Genomic DNA, 23,559 nt, shown 5'->3' with positions numbered 1-23,559 from the left:
AGCTGATGTCTGCGTCTGTGTGTGAGGGAAATTTATATATGTCAAACACGAGCGGCCATAACTTGTGACAAGAGATACTTTAACCTGCTCATCATACATCTTTTATTATGTGTTTGTGTGTGTGTGTCCCTGTGAGTGATTGTTTTTTGATACTGTGCCTGCCCTCACAATACATCTTCTGTAACGGCTGGGTGACTGGGCAGGCCCCCTTTCTAGATGGTGGGGTAGCGTAAATCAGAGTTGATTTGGCTCCCTGCCACAGATGTGTCAGCTCACCCTGTCCAATGAGGATCCAACAAATGGCATTCCACGTCACTCACATCACACGCCATAGATCTTCCAGACGGCTACAGTATCCCCCCTGCCTTTTTTTAAGACAGGCTCCCCCCCGACTTCTGCTAGTGCCCCCCACACGTCCCTCCTATGGATTTGCTGCAATACAATGTCATCTCTCTTCCTCCGGCCCCTCAAATAGGCCTGTCAGAGTATTTCCACTGGATCAAAAGCCCAGATGGCTACAGTCAGCGGGAGTGAGAGGGAAAGCCTCCAGTACAAAGACTGGAATGGAATCAGATGACACGGAATATACTGGGTTAAAAATCTCATTGTGGTTCGAAAACATAAGCATAGATCTGCGTCCATTCATGTGCAGCCCAAATAAATGTAGCAGGACATGGGGAGGAAAACAAGAGAAACAGGGTGAGACACAGAGAAAATCCCTTTTTTCCCCCCCAAACCATACCTGCTGTTCGGATGTCACAGTTGTTTTTGAGAGGGAAGCAGAGCACTGGTCCCTTTTCTGTGCGATTGCGTGTCTGTGCATGTGCCTGCCATGTCTGCTTGCTGTGTGTAATTTCTCCAGTGACCATGACAGAGGAGCAACTGCACAAAGTGTGCAATGACAAAGCGGTGTGTGTTCATGCCGCTGTTCTCATCCTGCCTCTGCAGTAGGACAAGCAGATTGATGCTACACCACTGGAGCACTATTTCGCTAGCGTGTCAGGTCACTAGCTGCACTCTGTGCCTCAGGAGAGAGCGAAAGAAGAACATGGTTCCCCCTTTGTCTATGTCCTCTTCTGCCTTGTTCTCTTTCGCTTCCTCTTTCTGTTTCTCTCTTCCTCTGACCACAGGGTTTTCCTTCTCCCCAAGTTAACAAGTTTTACAAAGTGCCACCCGTCATCTTCAACGTTTCACCGCCTGCAGACGCACATCTTCCTCCACTGTCCAACTCCTGCTCCTGAAGATAGAGCGCAGGTTGGCTGAGCAGCTGAAGTCAACAGGATACAGCGCAGCTCGGTGAAACATGAGAGACTGCGAGGGCGCTTTGTAGCGAGCCTCAAGGTAAACACCGGAGACCGAGTCACTGTAGAAAATGATTAGCATCAGTGATATTGCCACCGCAACCAGCCATTTGATTTAGAGAGATCTCGTTATCAAAAGCAACTTTGTTGTTGGAGGATCTTTGAACATCAAAAGAATCAAACACTGTGATATGAGAAACAGCAATGAACTAACATGCACATACACACGACAGCACTGGGGACAGTGCAGAACATCTGTGATCAGCATTAGTCAGATGGATCTGCTTGAATTAGCATGAAAATCCAACTAGCAGACAGCGATAAAGGCGAGATTATTTTGGCACACAGGGAAAGGGGAGACCGACAGACAGGGGAAGAGCGGGAGAGAAAGGGCAACAGAGATTGGGATGTAACCAAATAGTTTGATATTTTCACTCCCAACGCTGCACTGGCTCAGTTTTGTAATTTACTTACAAGGGCGAGGCAGCCTTGTTTGAGAACATGAATATAGTTTGAGCAGCAGCCTGAGCGCGAGGGATATTAGACAGAGAGGAAAGAGAAAAGATGGAGCTCAGAATAAATGGGGAGGGGAGGAAAAATGAGAGAGGCAGACAGGGGAACTCATTAACTTCTCTTTAATAAAGCCCAAGTCACATGGGGACCCTTTCATTCCTTCATCTATCCAGTCGCACACACACAGAGGCACACAATACACTCTAGTGCCACATTGATCACCTTCAGATTACCACACAGATAGTGATCGTACCCACATCTCCAAAATCATCTGACTCATATTAAAAATCGCTAACCTGTAGAACTTCATTAGTGATGGGATGTCCCTGACAACCCTTCGTGACTCTGCAGATCATACAGCGCTAACAATAACCCCTCCACTATTTTATACTGTGAATAAATTACTGGAGTACTGACAGTGACACCACCGAATGTAAATATTTTGTAGGATCAACGCAACTCAATACCATAAAGAAACTCAATATCTTAAAGCAACAGCACGCACTCTTCGAGGAAATCTGCAAATATGAAAGAAAGGCAAAACATTTTTCATCACATTTCTATTTGCAAGCCGTCTTCAAAGGCTGAAAGGGAAAAAGCATTTCCATGATAAACACTGAAACTGGCGCCGGGCCCAGTTCCAGATTCCCTTTTGTCGTTATCGTTCGTGGGATACGTTCGCTCTGACTCGGAGGCATAGGAGCAGGGACCAGGACGGTCGGATACTATAGGGAAGGAAAGTAGGGATTGTAGCATTAAAGTGTCTGCTGTATCTGAACATCCATGCCTTCCCCAGGGGCCAGACAGCAAGGCTAATTTAAGAAGCGTGGGCCCTGTCAGCTGCCATTAGCATGCGTGCTCACAGACGCGCACAAACACACAAGTGGGCACATTTTATCCAAAAACACACAAAGCGTGCTCATGCACACTCGCAGCACAAAAACTAATTCCAGAAATGTGGGAAACTGTCAGAAGTCATCATCCGCGAGTACAAAGCCAACCAACATGTTACACAACCTGGCGCTCTAACGAGTGGAGGCAGGGAGACAGAGACAGACGGAGAGGAAGAATTATTGATTACCGCTATTTAACAACTCCATATCATAAAACTGCTTAACATGGACCCCACCAATCCAGGCAGTGTGTGAAGCAGATTCTATATGACCGTTCTGTCATGTGAAGGAGTGTTAATCACATCAGTGAGTGCCTGGGCGTTTGGTGAAAGCATCATTGGAAAAAAACAGACAAAAGAGCTCCTACAGTCACATGCCACAATCGGCAAACACAAAGACTTGAGTTGCTCCGTCAAGTGAGCAGACTCAGAACTATGTGTTGAACATAAGATAGCAGATACTACTTAAGATGTCATAAACACCACAATCTCTTATGCTGTGTTTACAGGAAGTGACCAGCTGCATTATTGGCATCGAAGCATTGCTCAAGTACTTGGTTAACAATGTCACATCGTCATGGGCTTGTGTGTGCGTCTGCTACTTGCAACCATGCACCTCGAATGTCATCTAAAGTTTGTAGCCTATTTGTGAAAAAAATATCTACGCTTTTGATCCATGTCTGAAGGCCAGAATACACCGGCTGCGAACGCCACGCGTCAAAAAAATCCTCTATTATTTTCAATGTAAAACCCTCACACCAGCAGTGGCTAGACACACGTCAAGCAGCCCCCCAACACTTTACACCACTGTCCTATTTCCAGCCTCGCAACCCCCAGAATGAAATGCATTTTCCCCCCACTCACTCTCTGTTTGCACTGTTCATACCAGCTCCTGTAGCAGCTCGTCTTCTCTGCTCCAGTGGCAGCTCGACTCCTCTCCTCACCATGGATGTATAAAGTGGACTCTGAAGCTCTTGCTGTCTAGTGTGTGACTGGACGACGAGACTTGTAGTTGACGTCAAGAAATACCCCGAGCTAAATGACTGTCATTATAAAGACAAAGGCCAAAAAGATATTGCCTGGCGAGTCACAGCTCTGGAGACTGCCTCTAATTATCGGCTGTCCACACGATTTTAAGCGAACACAGAGGTGGAAGAGGTTCAGTAAAAGCAGTAATAATTTTGTTTGGTTGCCTGTTGATGAGTTGCAGTGAGATGCGTCCAGTCTATGCTAGGGGCAGCACTTGACGCGCTTCACGTGACACGACACGCTGCAGTGGCGCCGGTGTGTTTCTAGCTTGAGCTCCATTTTAACATCACAATTCCCCGCCCCATTGCATCTGTGTGAAACGCAGTACAAAGACAGCTAACACAGCTTCGGCTGACTTCGCTACATAACACAGTAACACAGCTAGAAAGTAAAACATGTCGTTGACGCTTCGCCATGTCATTGGAGCGTTTAAAAGAGTTGCGGTCAGCTTAACTTTGGTTTGTAGCATGTCACGCCCATCTGCAGCGACTGGTGTCAGGCCTCAATTTGTAGGTTCATGTCACCAGCTTCCATTGAAAACGACTTGTAGCCTGTTGCTGTGTCACTCCTGGTGTTAACACAGGATTACACTTAAGTTGCAAATACACCCAGTGTGATGAACACCCAACATTCTGCTGTTAGTAATAGCAGTTACTGGATTTTACCAGTTGTTTGAATACGAAAACTGCAAGGACAGGAAGAGGGAGTGGTGGTTAACCACCAAACTGTAGTGATATGTTGCTTTTTTACTGTGGTGAGAAAAAAGAAAATCCATATTTTTAAGCTCTGATTTGAGAGTCCACAGTAAAGAGATGAGGGGAGAGAGAGAGAGATAGGAAACTATGTACAACACATGGTCCCCGGCCGGAAAAGGACTACGCAGGTCACGGTCGGCATTTTAAACCCCTTTGGCCACTAAGTCACAGCACAACATTAATTTCGATTATTTTTGAGGCATGTCAGATTGTAGCATTCATCATTAAGCATTCATCACACAATGTGAACAGGAAAAAAGTGGCCATTTAATTTCATTTGGCAGCAGCAGTCAAATTGTGAGATTTTGGTCCTACAGTAATGAGACTATCTGAACTTTGGCTTTTTGGCTGCCAGTCTTCAACACTCTAACAGGGTGTCCACAGACATCAGACACTTAAATTAAATGCTATTAAAGGCCTTTTAAGGACACTTATTAAACCAAATTTAAGACTGACTTTTGGACAGATCATCTTTTTTACAAGTACTGCAGGTAGGTATAATAGTCCCATGCATGGGTAGGTTTGATGTTAGGTTAATCTACATTTGCCGACAGATAAGTGCAAGCACAAAGTAAAAAGAAGAAAAGCTTGACTCATTTTGACAAAAAGAAATTAAAAGATGGATAAATTAATTTAGATGAAATGTTTGCGGCAATTAAGACCTCACAAATTAAAATTTAAGACTATATAATTACTTTTATGGCCTAGTATTTTGCTTGAAATTGAATTTAAGCCATTGTAGGACATTTTAAGGACCTGCAGACAGTCTTTCTTAGGGTGCTTTCAGACCTAGAGTTTGCTTGCTATAGTCCGAATCAGGGACTGATTTTGTTCCAGTATTTCATAATTGCCTAGAGTTGGTTCGTGTTCTCACGGCAGCATTTACAAGCGGACCAGATCAAACGCCTTGTGCGAGAAAGCTGCTCTTGATTGGTCAGAATTTCCATGCGCAAAAAATCCAGCAAGCAAACAAAATGTTGAAGAAGAGTACACTTGCAAGATAAATGTGACACTTTCTAATGTCACAATGGAGGGACAACTACGCAGGTTGATTTTAGCGCTGCTCATCGTGGACTATATTGCTGTCATTGTTCATTTTAGTCAAACCATACAGTTTGAAAACGAGGCGCGGCTCCAACTAGAAAACAATGTTTTGATGCATTGGATGTGCTGAATGTGCATATTAAGGCAGTACAGGAGGAGGTGCACATTAATAATCCTCCAGGACTGTAACATGCTCATGTTTAACCCAAACAATGCATAATGCAACTGTAGTTGGTTCAGATCGAGGTCGGAACATGTTCTCACCACAAACAAACCGCACCAGAGTTCGTTTTTAACCAGACTGAGACCACCTCTTCAAGAAGGTCTCAGTTCGGTTGTTTGGGTGAACACACAAATGAGATTGCTGTGTTCTCACCTGCCCAAACGAACCGCACTTTGGGGGTAAATGAACTTGAGTTTGACTGAACCCCACCGAGCAGGGCATGTGTGAAAGCACCCTAAATCAGCCATTGAGCTAGGAATGACTGTTCTGAATCTCACCACGTTTCTGTCATGATTATAAAATATCATTCATTACACAGTGTACAGAGACCTTTGGTCAGGGACACTGCCAACATTCAAATCTTAGCAATGGTGTGTCTTTCTAAGCAAGGTCAGTCAAAGGAAACAAGTCCAGTGGCCAAACATAAACACGGGGCCACACACACACACACACACACGCACACACAGCATTTGTATCCCTTCACTGTACATGAAATCAAGCAAATGCACAAACACTCACACATAAAATCCCAGTTAGGGACAGAGAGACTGCATTTTTCTCTGCTGTTCTTACAAATGATCACATCCAGGTGTTCTGTGATCAAGAGGGATTTCAAAGCCAGGACTTGCAATTGCCAGTCACCAGGGGCGGCCATCCTATCAGAGACACAGATTCCCGGTCCGCCTCAATGGGCTGCCGACCATTTTGTGTAACATCAGTCCTGCACCACAGAGATCAAAGAGACCTTTAAACTGATCAAATACTCCTAACAAACATGATGCACTGGCTGCCACCTAAGGAATCCTTATGCCAGCAGACGTGCGATACAATGTCTCTGTAGCTGTGTGCAGGAATTCATTTTCCCAAGATACTGTGTGACATTCCTCAAGCAGATTTCCATCTCATCGCCACTGTGTGCACGATCGCTCATTCACTCATATGATACAACTTAGGGGTTTGGCACTGAAATACATTAGCATTTTAGAATACATTAGCATACCCAAAGGGAACTGCGGTAACATTGATTACAAGTAACCGCATGCATTTAGATGCTGCTCTGCCGCTGATCACACACAATATGCCATCACTACACCCATCCCCCTTACACACACACACCTCGTCTCAGGGAGGGAGTGTCCCACCCCCTGCTGTGAAGCAGGTGCCGTGATATGATTCTCTCTCCCTCCATGCATGCTAACACACATGCATGCACACAGACCGCACACGCAGGAGAACATGCACACACATACACACGCATGTCTTCAAAGAAAGAGCTGTGAAGAAGAGGTGACAGGTCTCTGGTTCCATGCCATCGTCAGCAAATGTAGTGCTAATTGACATTCCCCCACTGTTAGGAGGCAGCGTGCCTCCAACATGGGGTCCATATGGACCCCAGGATGGAGTCATCTCCTGCCCACTGGAGGATCATGGGAGGAGAGAGGACAATCAAGTAGTGCTCACTATGATCGGCAAGACACCTGTGTGCAATTCAAAGGAAAAATATATAAGGTGTCGATTCCTTTGTGTATTCAGCATCAGCTCATGAACTCGTATTTGGCAGCTGGGCGCAGGCACATGTAGAAGCTGGTGTTGTTGGTATGACAGCCGATTAGAGAGATGAGAAATTTGAGTGTGACACCTCTAATGATCTCTTCATCTGATTGACGGGCCAGGCAAGGCTCCAATTCACACATCTCGCACAACACAGAATGTGGTGCACATACAGCAAAGAGGGTCAGCGTGTCAGACACACACACAACCCACACAGACACACAAAACACGCCACACACACCGCTCCAGTGAATGTTAGAAAAAGACTATTTGCTTCCATAAATCCCTCCTGTGACTTCCAGAATATTCCGCTATTATGTTGGCCCTAGCAGGGCTATTTCCTCCCCCAGTTAGCCTGTCATCAGGGGCATTGTACTGTATTGTCTGGGAGCGAGCCTAAATGGGGCCCTTTCAGGGGTATTTTCAGGTACTTTCATGGAAGAATGGAGAGGATATTCATATCACATTTCAGTTTTTCTATCACTGAGCAAACACAGTTTTTGGCAACACACAGACATGCCTGCATCCACACACACACACACACACACGCACACCGGCACTTCCTTCGCTATGCCTGCATCCACACACACACACACACACACGCACACCGGCACTTCCTTCGCTGACCCAAACCAGCGAGTCAAGTGCATTCCAGCTCCCAGTGATTTCCTCCATCTTCTCCCAACAGACAGGATCCCATTTCAAGCGCCTGGCTGTTATCTCCCACAAAGGCAGCAGCAAACATTGTACTACACATCGCAAAGGGAATGTCCTAAACATTTCCATAAGGCAGCAGCAATTCTGGAACAAAAATGCATGACTACAATTGTATTATACTTCCAACATTAACATTGGCGGCAGCCTCTGAAATTCCTCTCGCAAAACCCTATTTGATTAACACTGCTCTACTAAACGGGGGCAAACTGATCAGACCAGATTTCTTAAAGGAACTGGCACGCTGCAGCAAACCCCTTTAATTGCACTCTCACTGATCCATCTCTTGATTATTGGCAATTATCTGTCAATTAGCAATGTGCTGATGTCACCACGATGTGAAAGGCAAAGCAATCAGGGGCTGTTAGTGTAGAAATGGTTGTCCATATTAATGACCCTATCAACTGTCCGGCACGCACAGAGGACCCAGTGTGTGTGGATGTGTGTATGGTCCTGTAACTTATCTCTAGTGTGACTGTAGCAATCACAGCATAGCAGGCCTGTCAACACTGCTTCATGTCTACACTGCTCAGTAGTTTCGGGGGCTCCTAAATAGGATACATATGCCACTCAAAACGACCTTGACTGAAACACACTTAACCCCTCCTCAATCGCCCCCTTACCACCCATCACCCCAGTGAGGTGCCCCATTTCTTTGACTTATATTAACTCTGGAAAGAATATTCATGTAATACAACCAAATTTTGGTAATTGCTCTATTAAAATGATCTGTGCTCGGGGAGGTGGTGGAAGCAGACACAAATTTTACATCTTACATCTGAAAATCCGATTCTGTTCTGTCCCTCAAACTATAAATGTCCTTGCAGTGATACACTTTCAGTTTGTTTTGTGGGAACTTTGGGGCATTGTTCTACATGGAACAAACCTTCCGTTTGCTTTGTTAAATGTTTACAAAACCACAAAGAGACACATAAGAGATGACAAATCATCCTTGTATCCACCAAACGCAACCAATCCATCAGACACACACTCGCCTCTAAAATAAACAGAGGACGCTTACGACATCTGTCATTCCCTCCCCATGCTGTGATCCATGATATGATTGCAACGCTCATACGTCCTGGACGATTCACAATCAATCTTCAGAGCCAAGGCAACAGACAGACAGAGAGTCAGAGCACGAGAGAATGAGGCTTGTTTGCTTTTTTGTCTTTTCCGCTTTTTCAGAAGCACTATGACCATCCATCATGCTTTCTCTTTTAGAAGCCGCCGCATGATGTTTATCAAAGGAAGTAGATTTTCAAAGCATTACCTGTGCCTCAATTGATTGAAAACATGTGCGGAAACGCAAGTCACTCTCTGCGCTTTCTCGACATTTTCAACTGTCAATAATAGCAGATAGAAGGTGTCCTCTTTCAGCCAATCATTGCCAGGTGTCTGAAAGCCCTTTTAGAGCAAGCTTGAGTGATTTTCTTTTTTATACATGCTTGAACACAGGCACACACAGACACACACAGACACACTCAACGGACTCACACAGTGACCTTGTCAGAAGTTATAACCATCACATGAAGAAAGCATTAAACATATGTCTCTCTCTGTTTCACCTTGGAGTTAGGTACGTCCACGTATAGCCCTCACTAATACGAAAATGGACGGTGGATTTGGGATTGTTCCAGGAGTAATAGCACACGTTTAGACATTTTAAACTCTTACTTTTTCAAACCTTGAAAGTAGGATAAACACTGCTGGCACCAGGTGGGCTGTTAAGATTTTAATGGAAACCCTTTATTCTCTTACAAAAAGGAGAGTCATCAACTATTACACTCACACAGTGCTTCACACATACTATGAAAGAAAGTGGAAAGTATCAATACACGCACACATGTACACGCATGCTCAAAACACACAGAGACTAAAACATTTCATCGGCTTTCAAAAACAAAGAAAAAAAAGTAAGACCTTCAAATAAATACAAGCGTGAGCTTTGCAAATTACAGCGGCCTAACACACTCACGCACAGCCTTTAAAAACACACAAACACAGAGACATCGCTCCTTCATCGCCCTAACCTGTTAGGTGTTGTCAGAGGAAGGAAAGACTAAAGCCTTGGCATGGAGAACAAAAGCCAGGGAGACTGTCACACAACAACAAATCCCTGCATGACTCTGCTTGGCCCCGCTGCTTTTGTCAGGATAACCGCTTTGTGATCGGTATTACACAGTCAGTATTGACATTAGCACAGGTTGGAACATGATATCCGATTGAAACAGTTGGGAGGAACTGAGCAATGTGCCTCATTTAAACTTAGGTATATTAATAATGAAATGAGCATTTGGAAGCATATTGTACTTTCAGGCAAAAAACAGATAACCTAGACCTCAACGAATTCAACTTTTTTTATGTAAAACCACAAATACTGGGATTTACCATGCCATTATAAATATCATTTAATGATTAAATCAATAAGTCTTGTACAGCATTGTGAGTTAGATTGAAGGGGTCAAGATAATCTGTTGTAAAGTGAAGTGACTGAAAGCAGACCCAGGAAACAGCCTCATGTGCCTCTTAATGTGTTCACAATCTGCACTGGAGAGGCGGCAGCAACCTGAAAACCTGAAAACGTAATGAATTGCTGGAGTGAGCAGAAATGGAAATGGTCATTAAATTACACACTTCAGCCACACCTCGCTTGGGCTCATCATTGACATCATAGTCGGAGACGGCGTTGATGTTGGAGTGGCCAGCCAAACACTTTTATCAAAAGTATGTTTTTTTTAATGTAGATTTGGGTCGATATCTGGTTTTGCCAGTTATGTCTGGTATTCAAGCTTCATCTGGTTCGATTTCATGCAAACCAGCTGAACCAGCATTTGCCATCATCAAGTTCTGGCAATTTAAAAAGCACACCAGCAATGCCTGCCAACAGTGTCATGGTGCTAAATCAAACTTGTATTACATTAGTAATAGGTAGGGGTGGGAATCACCAGGGGATCCACGATACAATATTGTCATGGGTCTGCAGCGACGTGGTGGTCCATTTTGAGCTTTTTGTCAGCGCCCTGTTTCTATTTATTCCTGTAGTTTGCTTTGAAAGTGCAGTGATGGACGAGGCAGTCCTTTGGCAAGATGTTTTGAAACCAATGAAATCATCAGGGAGCTGGAAGTTTCTTGTAAGCTAAATGACGATTGCTCAAAACAAGCTAAGCTACATTTTAGGCTATGTAATTTCCAGTATATATCACATTGTAAAATATGTATTTTTAAAAGTATGTTTAAAAAGTGCAAACTAGGCTGATGGGTAGGCCTATGTGATTTGTTTACAAGTGAGTGGTAAAATTCGGTATACAGGCCTGATCTGGTCTGAAAATTTTCATACCGGCCCACCCCTTGGTTAAAGCAGCTGTTACGTCAAGTAATTCTCGAACTTTACACATAAACTCACAGAGTGGGACACAAGTTCAGAAAAGACAGTCTAAGGTAAGAGATTCTTACACAATAGAATCAGACACACGTATAATCTATGTGATAATTACTGATAACTGAGTACAATATCACAAACAGTACAGGCGCACACATCGCTGACTTCCTGTCAAGACAGGCCTTTAGAAATCATTTATCATTTGCTAAGCCTGTAGAAGAAATCCAAGGCTGTGCTTGTGTGCATTTAGATAGAGAATTTATGATAAAAGAGGCCAGCATAATGCATTAATAATCCCTCATCACATACACGTCCAGGGTGCATCTTTTGAAATTGTCTGAATTTCCCCTAAAACTGATGCGAGACAGTTGTAAAACACAGCCAGGAGAAACCGCTGTACAATTACGTTCAGCTCGGCTTAGGGGGAACGTTTGTCATCTTGGCATATCATCAGCTGAGTGCAGCAGCATGGCCATGGTGGAAAATTTGTGCATCTGAATGAGCACATCTGTTCATTCACGTCCGCATTCCACTTTACTTTATTGAAAAAACTACCTGAGCGCATGCCATATGTGTGTACAGTATATTCCAGCAGTTCATTTCCCAGGCTCTCCGAAATGGGCTGACTCCGCCCAGACATCAGTGTCAATCTGATGAGTGGGTGTCTAACAGTGTGTGAAGCTCACATCAAAGGCATGCCGCTTTAAACGCCCAGCCTTGGGAGAAAGCAGGGAGGGGGAAGACTTCATAGGAATAAGGGATGAGGAGGGAGGGAACAATTGAAGAGGTGCATGAATTTTATACTGTTCAGTGAGCCCCATTACAGAACAGGTTTGGGTTTGGAGTGTATGAATGAGACCGCTATGCTAACTAGTTGAATCAAGACATCCTTTGTAGATTTAGCAGCAACCTCAACAAACAAGCTCACACTAACAGCAAACACACACACAAGCCTGACTCGCTGCGTTCGCTGCGCCAAACAATCTTCTCCACATCATTCATTATAGCTGAGATTTTTTTATATATATATTTATATAAAAGGCGAATCACACTTCCAACAGACATCCAAGGCTCCTCACAAAGATGCACGCAGATATACACACTCGAAAGGGCTGGATGCGCTTAAGGGTTAGCAGCCAGAACCACCAGCCTCCTCATTAGCACAAATAAGATCTTAGGCAGATGCGGGCCTATCCTTCTCTCCCCCTCTGTCTCTTTGTCCGTCTTTTGCCTCTGTTCTCCTGCACAAATGAGTCCTAATCCTTGTCCTCTAGCTCGCCTCTAACAAAAAGAGCAGCACATATAGCTGCAGAAGGACACAGAGGAAGGAACACTACACAGCCTCCATGTAGGAGTTTAGACTTAATTGTGCATCTGCTAAAAGTATGGGGGAGTCGTCTTGAATGTTACAGTTGTTAACACTCATGTTTTCTCTTGCTAGGTTAATGCCATCATGATGGCATCATGTCGGCATGTGGCAACGGCAGTAGTAAACATCCCTGAGAAATATCAACAGGATTCATCCACTATGCAGGGAACAGCAGCCTCTAATCCAGTTTTGTACCAACTAAGTAAAAATTAGGATCCAGGGTTATTGTTTAAATCTAAATTTGTGTTTGTATGTTGTTTTTAGGGATGTACAATATTGGATAAAAATATATAAAAATATTGGATTTTTTGCCGATACCCGATATGCCGATATGTAGCAATTCATTTGACTGATAACGATATCCATTTTTTTCCCTAGCTAATTTTATTGATCATAAAGTCTCTTCTTTGGTTGAATTAACATCATCAATTACACAGACAGGCCTCCAAAAATGCATGCACTCTGATCAAGAATATAACAAATGACTTCTGACTGAACACAGAGAAGAGCTGTATAGTACTTTCACAACTTCCATCAATTAATTCTGTGTAACTGTGTGTAGGTGTTATCAGTATATTTGTCAGTAAGGAAAGGCACAAATATGCCAACTGGCACATCTGCTATGTTTTAACAGTATCATTATGTTTTATACATTATCTGATCACATCCTAGGTATGCAATTTATGTAAAGGCAGTTGTTTGCTTAAATACTAACTAACTAAGACTTATATGTGCTTCATTCGTAACATTGGACAGCATCCACTTTTGGTTTAATTCCAAAAACTTTGAGCGATTTGTGATGGCACACACATGAGGGTTGTTTGCCTGAAAATATTACAGGTAAAAACATCTGAATGAAAGAGTAAAAGTGAAAAGCAACTCTCCCCTCAATGCATGATAATACTGGACGAGATTTATCACCAAAGGACGTTTGGTTGTGATGTGACCTCAGGTTGCATTACATTGAAATGACTCTCCTTGACCCTTACTGTCATAACTATTCATGAAGAGTAGGTGAGGTCAACAGGGCAACATGGGCTGGGATATGTTTGTCATGAATATATGCAAACTCGGAGAATATATTCAATGATAACAAACTCTGATACTCAGTCTTAAATAGACATTCCCAGGCTCAACTGCTTCTCCTCTGATATACTCTCTTTGCTTAAATACACGGAACAGAACTTGAAAGCCAAACAAACCACCTTTGACCTCGGCTCTTTTAGGGAAATACCTCTTTCACCCCCGTCAGTTTTCTAGTTGTACTCTCGCCAGCCAGGCGACTGGTGGTGGATCGAGATGCCGTCCACTCATCTCCCATTACCCTCTATGCTTCAAATCAATAGTTAATTACCTCCAAAAAGCTCTCTTCTTATCGAGCTAGAGAAGTGGACAGCCCAGGACAGGCAGAAATTTGCCTGGCAGAGCCGTTCAGTGTTACGCAGGGTGAAGACTGCCCTCCCACAACTGCTACTTATTGGCCCATCAGTGTCCCTCTCAGAAGCTGGCATTCCGGTTTGCACTGCCCCGGCACTTCATTTCTCTCCACCACGCAATTTTCATTTCTCATGCTAACCCAGACACACGCAGCGAGACACAAATATTCATGCGCAATTTCTCTCTATCTGCCCCTCTCTTGCCAAGAAGCCAATGCTTAATAAGAGATTACATTTATGGTGAGGAGAAGGGCAGGCGAATGGTGAAATATGTCCACATGTCCTGAACCTGGGAGAGGCACTGGCACTTACTCATTAATAATGGGACAGGCCCCAGGCCCAAGCCCTTAGCTCTCCGTCTCTACTCATTTCCTTTCCACACATCAAAGCTGTGTGTGTGTGTGTGTGTGTGTGTGTGTGTGTGTGTGTGTGTGTGTTGGGGCTCTCGCACATTCACGTCTGTGCTTGTGTGCGTGTGTGTGTGTGTGCCTGTCAGTCCCTATGAGAAACAGCCTGTGGAGGAGTCGGCTTTTATTTAATCAGAAGTGGAGCAGCTTCCACCACCATCCGTAATTTCAGCCCTATTAACGTTCTGCCTTTAATTCCTCTGAGCGCTGTAGACGCAGCATCCTCTGGGCTGCTGATTCACTTAAAATGCATAAAGTATCACAAAGTTTTTTTCCCCCTGTACAGTAGCAACTTCATATATTGGACATTTAGACTTGAGAAGCAAGGGATTTGTAGTATAAACACAGTGATATGCAGAGAGCTGTGCAGTGAGCTAAATTGATAATCTTGTCAGTAGATTGTAGACTTTGAAACTTTCCCACATATTGAAAGTCAGTCACAAAAACATTGCACCTCTCTACCTGCCTCCCCCTCCTCGCACTCCGCAGTCAGCCTTCGCCCCGCAGCCTTCCTGCTTGCAGCCCTTAAGCCTGAGCCGTAGGGCTTAAAAGTCAAATTAAATCATTCTGGGCCTGACTCAAAAACAGATCTCATTAGAACAATCATAAATGAAGCTCTTTGTTCCTACGAGCCTGCAACCCCAACAGTCTCTTAACCCTCTTCCTGTTCCTGCCAATGCTGCGTCTATTACGTCTTCAGACAGACAGACTCATATTTCACTTTTTTTCCCTGCCTTGTAGTAAACCCTATAATGCTTCATAAATGTGTTTTCAACTAAAAAAAAAGTGGGGGGAAAGAGGCAGGTGAGGGAGGGGAGGGAGGAGGGAGAAACAACCAATTACTCTCAGGCAGGAGGGTTCAAGAGAGGAGGTGGGAGAGAGGGGGGTGTAGCTTGCAACCACTCTGACATTTAATTAAATTCATTGAAAAAAAAAGAAGAAGAAAGAACAAGAAGAAGAAGGAGAAATGGCCAGGAAGTCAAGTCAACAACAGGCCTTTGTAGATGTGGACTGGCCGGAGCTGATTTAGGGAGGGCTGGGGTGGACAGGGGCTAAGATACGGGGCTGTAAGCATAGAGGCCCCAGGAGCCAGGCAGCGTGAACACTGGGAAATAAGACTCGATAATCAATGCTCTCTCTTCTCGCCTCTCAACTCAACAAATATTGAAGAGGCTCCCCTTTCCTGCTGACTGAACAACTGTCACCCAATCTCTAGGACAGGTGATAATGGAGGGGGAGAAAAAAACCCCTGAGAGACGGAAAAACAGAATGAGGAAAAAGCACATTTTTCACACCACTATCCTTGAGTGGTGGGGAGGCCGGGTCACTGCGCCCAATCAATTACAACTATTGCCATTTTCCACTAGGTGTGGTTTGGAGGGTTATCTCTATCTTGTGCACATCGAGCCTTGGTGAGTATGTATGTGGGCGTGTGTGCGTCTGTGTCCATGTTGCGCGTTTGCCATTTGAGAGAACTGGCTTCACCAGGAAACAGATGACTCACACAGTTTGAGGTTGAACTGTGTCACGAGCGTCACTGCTTTCACTCCTAGTGCTCTAATGTGTTTCGTATGTTGCTGATGCAGTGGGTCTGCTTATCCCCGAGATCGGACTGATAAGGCCTCAGCCATCATCCCACGGTCAGCCACCTGCTCTGATAAGGGCCGAGCACCAAGCAAGACGGGCGGAACCTAACACCGCCGATAGCATCTCCTCGGCAAATCTCTGGACACAGGAATGCGCGGAAGACACAGGAGGGCAACGCAGCGAAGAACATGAAATATCCGCTCGGCGAGAGAAAGAAAACAAGACCCGAGGCTGGAACGGAACAGGACACGCAAATACGCAGGTACCGTGCAGTGGATGCTGTTCTCCTCCCCTCTCTCCCAGCTCTCCCTTGATACCGCTCGTTCTCACACTGAGACGTACACAAAAACTGCGCACATGCATACCAGCCCCCAACCTGCATCCACCATCTGGCCTTCCCAAGGCTCAGATGTCTCTGGGGTAAGGTGAGCCGTGAGGGGGACTCTGTTATGTGTGTATGTGTTTGTGTGGAAGAGAGAGATTGAGGAGCCAGTGATCATATTATCCAAGAAAATACACACAATACAGTGCACTGCAATATGTGAAAAACCATATTGGAAAAAAAAATCTCCACAGACCACAGATTCTTCCCACATCGCCTACATACAAGCACAATACTTTCACATAAAAGGCAGTACAACACATTTACAGCACTGCAGGTACATGAGCTGCAGGCAGAGGTTTTCACTGGGGGTCGTCATAGCTGACTAGGCCGCATAAGCGCACCTTAACACCGAGTAGTCTTTTCACTGTGGACAAAATAAAGCCTCCATTATGGGATGAGGCCATGTCTGCTGCCCCTGCCAGCCATAATGGCTTTAGCACTCTACTGACGACACAGGCACCTTAACGTACAATACACACACCGCGGTACAAAACGAGTGGAAAATTGAATTCTACTTCAGGTGGTCCCAGGTCAGCAGTAGTGCCCGTGGCCAAAATACACTTGTACACTCATGTGAGCACGCACACACACACACACACACACACACACACACACACACACACACACACACACACAGTCCAATCCTCCACGTCTTTTCAATCCGACCACCTCAACCAGTGGGCCTATGTCGCGCTTATATTTTCATTCTTCTCCTTTCTAACCATTTGAAATGAGAGAACCAGGGAAAGGAGCAATCTTGCATTCACATCCATTAGAGACTCCACAGGAGTCTTTTCACAGGCTGTCTCCTCTGCACAGCTGGTGAGCTCACACGCACGCACAACTCACATCATTCAGTATTTTTAACTCAATATTACACTAGCCTCACAAAGCAGGTGTATATCACTATGAGCTCCGTTTTCACTACTAAATTTGAGCCTGTGAATTACCTGGGGTTAGGGTTACCTCACCTCAGCCTGACCAGATACATGTCCGACCAACCTGAGAACCTGCGGTGTGTTTAGATGATGATGGGAGTGATTACCTCTCAGAAAAACTGCCAAACATTAACCAGGTGTAAAGGATATAAACAGAAGGAGGATTTAGAAACTGCTGGTCTATTTTTTTGGCTTTTTTGGTGGATATTTTGGAGGAAATGTGCTTGCTTTTCTAAAATGCAAAGTGATGACCAATAACAGCCCAGCAAGTGGTCCATTTATCCAATCAGGTGCATGACGGCTTCGTGTTAACTCATTTGTGCCCAAAGACTGTATTTACCATGATCAGGAAAATGCCACATTTGTTCAGATTTGTCTAAATTCTTGAAATCTGGTACGGACATACTTTAGACAAGAATCTAACAATACAACATTGCAATTTTTAGTTCCAATGGGAAAAAAAAATCACATTTTTTTCAATAGTCAAGGTCAGGATTTTTGAAAAATGAAGAAAAATGTGAACATTGTGTTTAACAAAAGGGGACCTATTATGTTTTTCTGAATTTTGTGTGTTATAAGGAGTCTTACAATAAACAGTGTTGATATCAAATGTGGCCAGAGTTTCAAATAACGAGGAAAACATATGCAGAAGTTATCCTCGTTAGCAAAAACCTTATATTACCTACCGTTTTTAACATTCCATTTTCAACCATCTTTTCTACTCTGGCAACAGTGTGACATCATAGTGTACTGATTTCTTTATAGGCTACGGCAAGTGTTAAGAGTAGCCTACAGTGTGTCATGACAACATCAGGTAAATATGTAATCTTAGTTGCCTATACTGATTTTGGATCATATTCCTGTCGTGTTTAAAAGCTTTTATTGGTAACTATTCCCTGTTACAGTCATTCCTCGGCTGCAATGACGGAACAGAGTCGCCTAGATACGGAAAACCCGGAAGACATGGAAGACCTGGAAGACCCGGAAATGCTGACCAATCAGAGCAGACTGGGCTTTTTCATGCATAATGACACAGGCGCTAAAATGCAGCGTTTCACACAGAGGATGAATACAGTTGTTCCAGCTCAGACAGTGTGTGGAAAATAAAGTGTTTTTGAGCATCAAAGCACGTAAACATGTTCTAGTAGAAACCTTACATAGACATATGAACCTGAAAATGAGCATAATAGATCCTCTTTAAACAGCTTTCATATTTTACACTGCATATGTGTGCATATCTTTGACATTCAACTTGTTATGAGTTCACAGATACCAGATGCTTGATCGTGCTTCTTGTAGTTTCAGAGATACAGGTATTTTCTTATTATACTGTGTGTAGTCTTCAGGCACATGGGACCACTGTTTTTGCCTTGTGGTGCTTCTAATGGCCCTACTGTAGTCAGTGCCAAGAAGTCTCTGAAGCAGCTGTCACTCATGTCAATTGCTGCTTGTCAACTGTGGTTAAACTGTCAAACTAGGCAGCGCTGATTTTATATGAATCAAGATTTTGTTACTGCGATGCCTATTTCTCTCCTCCAATTTTTATTAGCATGTTTTAGTGTACTGTTTAGTTGTAAAGTGGGAAAGTTGGTCAGGCAAGTGGGCGGTGCTTGTTGCTTTGGAAGACTATTTACAACACGATGGCTGGGTCACAAAGGTTCTCATTTTACAGCTAAACAGTACACTAATATATGTTGCTGAAAACATTTGAAGTGAGAGATGGGCAATGTAGTAACAGACTCTTGATTCACATTTGATCAGCGCAGCCTGGTTTGACAGTTTGCCCAAGCACAAACAGTGGTTGATATGATCCTCAACTCTTACTGGTTGTTTTTGGTGCGCTGTAGTGGATTCAAGCGAATGCCATTAGAAGCAACAGGAAGAGGAGGAGGGGCATGATTTTTTGGACATGTACTACTCATGTACTACTTTCAGAATACAGTGACAGTTTCACTAAATATGACACAAAGTTTTCTTCACAAAAGTTGCCAACTGTAGCTTTAACAGCTTGCAAGACTTTGAAAATTTCTCTGGCTTTGTGCTAAGGCGAGCCCAGAGAACACGTTCACCAAGGGAAATTCAAAATTTCAGCTGTGGGCACAAATGGGTTTGTCTGAGTAAAGCATGATACTGTCAATCATCCACCGTGCACTCTACACGAACTGACAGTTGTCTCGTGCAAATGCCTCTTGAGCCTCGCCAAACCACAAAATACGCAGCAAGGCGGCGGACTGGCAGAGCCGTGTGTTAGCTTTACAAGGCGGCATCTACAGTCAAAGTTAGTTTTAATAAAAGTCCAGCTTCCAGCTGCTCTGATTAGAAAAATAAGTCACCAACAGAATAACGATAATGTGATACTTTATGAATCCTGGCAGGCTGACTCACACTTCTCTCCGCGGTGGGGTCAGAGCAGTAGGTCAACTGGAAGACAGCGTCCTTGGAGCTGAGTCAGTGCCTTGCTCAAGGACACTTCGGCAGGGCAGTCGCTTGCTCATAAACACTCTGTCCTCTGACCTTTCTGATCAATATGCCTCTCTAACACTCCTGATTAATGTATATCAACAGTGTGTGGTTCTGACCTCCATAACTGTTATCTGATGCTTAAGCTATCATTAATAATGTTTATGCAGGAAGCTACAGTATCCTCCGTTCCATCCACTTGGCCCCTGAGGATGAGACATCACCATAGTACAGGTACTTAACGCAGCATCCTTAAGGACTGGTTAACAGCACATTACTAATGTTCTCTTATCATACTGAATGCTGCTGCTGTTTTACCCCAGGGTAGCATGGCGCACTTATCTCTGTCAGATAACTGAGACAGCCCGATGCTCCCTTACTTCCACAGCTTTGTTCGATTGCAGGCGACTCATTTGTAAAACATGCGTAATGTATCTTTCGTGAAACTCGCTGACCTCCCTCCATCTGCCTCTCTCATCTTTTTCTTTATCTCCCACGGTCCCTGTCTATCTTTCCGTTTCATCCCCCTTGCCTCCGTTCGCGCTTACCTCCACCAGCCAGTTCCAGGCCGTTAAATGAGCGGGCTTATCTAAGTCTAATTGGTTTAAGGGCAAACAGAAATAAGCAATGGCTCTGTAAGTAGGGGAGAATTACTGCTGCTGTTGGCAAGAAGCGTACGCACACCACGGAGAGAGTGAGCAGAAGAGGGGGAGAGGGGAGACAAGAGAGGGATGGGGAGATTAGTGAAGAGAATTATGGAAGACAGAGTGGGATAGAGAAATGAAGGGGAAAGGGAGGCGTAGGAAAAAGTAGGCAGAGAGAAGATGATGGGAGAAATGGAGAGAGAAGACAAATGAGGGTGAAACAGCACTGCACATGCTTCTTTTTCTAATGGCATGCAAATCCCTGTCTTCCCTCTGCTCTCTGTTAGCCCTTTGCTTTAGCTCTGACTGCCCCTTCAATAACTTGTCGGTGAATTCATTTCTCTTTGCAGATGTCGTGCCTTCATGTGTGTGGGATTGAGTACTTGTGTGTGTGTGTGTGTGTGTGTGCTAAGAGTTTAAATCCAACAAATTCAAAGTTCTATCATCAACTTCGCACTTGAACTTTCAGAGACACAAACACACACCTTTACTCTGTAAGACACTCACGGCTGCAAGCTTTGACTCTCCATCTATTTCTCTATAATGCTCAGCTGCCTCCCATCTATCCATCCATTCACCCCGCAGTTCATCAGTTCATCAATTCATCAATGATGCGTGGGGTGTTTACTGTGAGTGTATGCATGTGTCGGGAGGTCAAATAATTCATTCAATTCAACACAAGTGTGTGTCCATATGGCCAGGACAGCTCTGTACTCTTAAGTTACACATACACACACATGCATACACAGATCTCTGACACTGTGTGATTATCGTCTGATTCCTACTCGTAATCAGATTAAGGGTGACAGGAGAGGCAGGGATAATGTGGTCAATGGCTCCGCTCTCTCTCTCACACACACCCAAACACACACAAAATGAAAGAGCAACAGATTGGAGTTCACATCAGTGAAGATTTTAACCTGCCCACGGGACAACCTCCTTTCAATTAGCGACCCAAACAAGGAAATCACTTTCATCCTTGTTACCGAGGTAACTCAGGGGCCATCTCCCTGCCCATCTGTTTCTTTCTCATCCCATCTTTTAGAGGAGAAATCCCACACCCCTTTCCTCGCAGGGAAATATCACTCCTCCTCCTCCCCTCTCGCTCCTCCGTTCATCTCTCTGAATCGACATTTCTGCTGTCATTTCACACTGGGTAAACATTTGAACCCTCGAAATATCCATCCTTGCAGAGGTAGCAATTTGGGCCTCGGCTTGGTATCCATAGCTGTGTTGAAATCTGATGAGAACAAATAAGAAAGCCGCTGCCGAATTACAGAGCACAGTGGGAGCTGGGAGCAGTCCAAGGAGCAGAGTTGTAAATGATTAAAGAGAGAAGCTGCATGTGAGAAAACTCATTTTATTTGTGCTTCTAATTTACTTATTTATGCTACTGGGAGGGGGGGTAGAGACAGCCATGGGAAGCTGCTGTGCTCCAGAGTATGTTTTACTGGCGAGGGTGAGCTACTGTACGGCAAAATGAGGGAAGAAACTATATATCCATGATGCTGCCGGGATATCCATCCATCAGCCAACGTTTGAGGCTACGGCCCAGCGTTGGGTCCCCAGGGTCCCACAGCGGAAATGAAAAACATGTTTAACTGAGGCGATATTAGCTACTAGTGGCAGTGCTGCTTGTCCAGATGAGTGTGCGTGAGAGCGAAATGAGGAAATAGAAGGAGATGCAGAAAGACAAAGAGAGAGAAAGGGAGAAGGGAATGGAGATGGATGAAGGGAGAAAATACAGGGAGGGTGTGAGAGAAGGGGAGAGGCTGCTGAGTGCTCTCTTGTTTTAACAGAGTGGCTGATTTCCAAAAGTAAAACAGAGAAATTTACAAGTGCGTAAAATCCAGGTTACAGGGAGACTTCCAATCAGTGCAATCTGTAATAATCTAATAGAGTTTGTCTCAGCAATTGGAAATGCCTCAGAGTGATGCTCAAGGGTTTGTGGTAATAGTGTTTCAGATATGTACAATTTAATGAAAAAACGTGACAGGAATCCTTGGAGCTTTGACACTTACAACATAGCCGTTGTCTCCCACTGAGAGAAACTAATTGCTCATGGGATAATGAGAATCTAAAATAACACAATTATAGAAGAGCTGCCTTCTGTACTGAACAAGAAAGAGTGAGAGAAACTGATTTGAGCGCATGGACAGCCTCTGATAAACTACCGTGTGCCATTTAACACATTCAAAGTCTCGTTTTTCACATGGACAAGAAACGCCAGTGACAAGCAGCGGAGCGGGAGGCACCGCCGCTCCGAAATAAAAGGGATAACCACGGCAATCTGCTGCGATCCACGTGTATGACATCCCTGTATGCCAGAGGCGCAGCGCTGCCCAACAGCAAAGCGTTGCGAGCATCCCCAAACACTGCGCGCCTTGGAGAGAAGCATTCCCACATCTACAACAAGTATGATCCCGATCTCATTATTTACCTTCCATCGCAGAGGATGTGATGACCAGCACGCATAAAAGCGCAAACAAATCCACTGTCATGGCAGAAGGGTAGTCTCCACAGCCTGTGCGCCCCCCAAAAAAACCAAGACGCACGGTGCGCGTCAAAAAGAATCCCTCAGTTGTCAGAGCGGTACTCCAGCAGATAGCCTGTGTTGTGAGTCACATTTCAAGCCGTAGTAAACAATGTGTGACAATCAGCGCCGGGGAAGAGCGGAGTGTAGGGGCTGAGGGGTGCGAGGAGCAGGGGGGGTGAGGAGGAGGAGGTGGGGGAGACCCGACATTGCTGCTCACACAGCACCATTAGAGCACCGGGGCCAATCATCGGCTGGGAGCTGAAACTCGCGAACCAATCACCAGCCCGCCGCTCCGCCCACCTCGCATTGTCAAAACACAAAACTTTTCCTTGACCTATTTGAAGCGGCGTCCGCTTCACTGAAGGGAAATAGCGCCACTAGTCGGGTGACTGC

The 23,559-nt window shown here is 44.6% G+C and overlaps 1 protein-coding gene across 2 annotated transcripts in view; it reads right to left on the bottom strand.

Moving 5' to 3' along the window:
• Positions 1-23,307, bottom strand: part of LOC126382449 (ephrin type-B receptor 1-B) — a 214,597-nt gene extending 191,290 nt beyond the window's left edge. For both annotated transcript variants that reach the window (XM_050032321.1, XM_050032322.1), the window contains exon 1: positions 23,071-23,307. In XM_050032321.1, the coding sequence (XP_049888278.1) occupies positions 23,071-23,131 (61 nt within the window). In that variant the 5' untranslated portion in view covers positions 23,132-23,307. The remainder of the gene's footprint in view (positions 1-23,070) is intronic.
• Between the last annotated feature and the right edge of the window lie 252 nt (positions 23,308-23,559).

This window comes from Epinephelus moara, chromosome 21 (assembly GCF_006386435.1).
Source record: "Epinephelus moara isolate mb chromosome 21, YSFRI_EMoa_1.0, whole genome shotgun sequence".
Taxonomy (NCBI): Eukaryota; Metazoa; Chordata; class Actinopteri; order Perciformes; family Serranidae; genus Epinephelus; species Epinephelus moara.
This window is presented reverse-complemented; position numbering and strand designations above follow the sequence as displayed.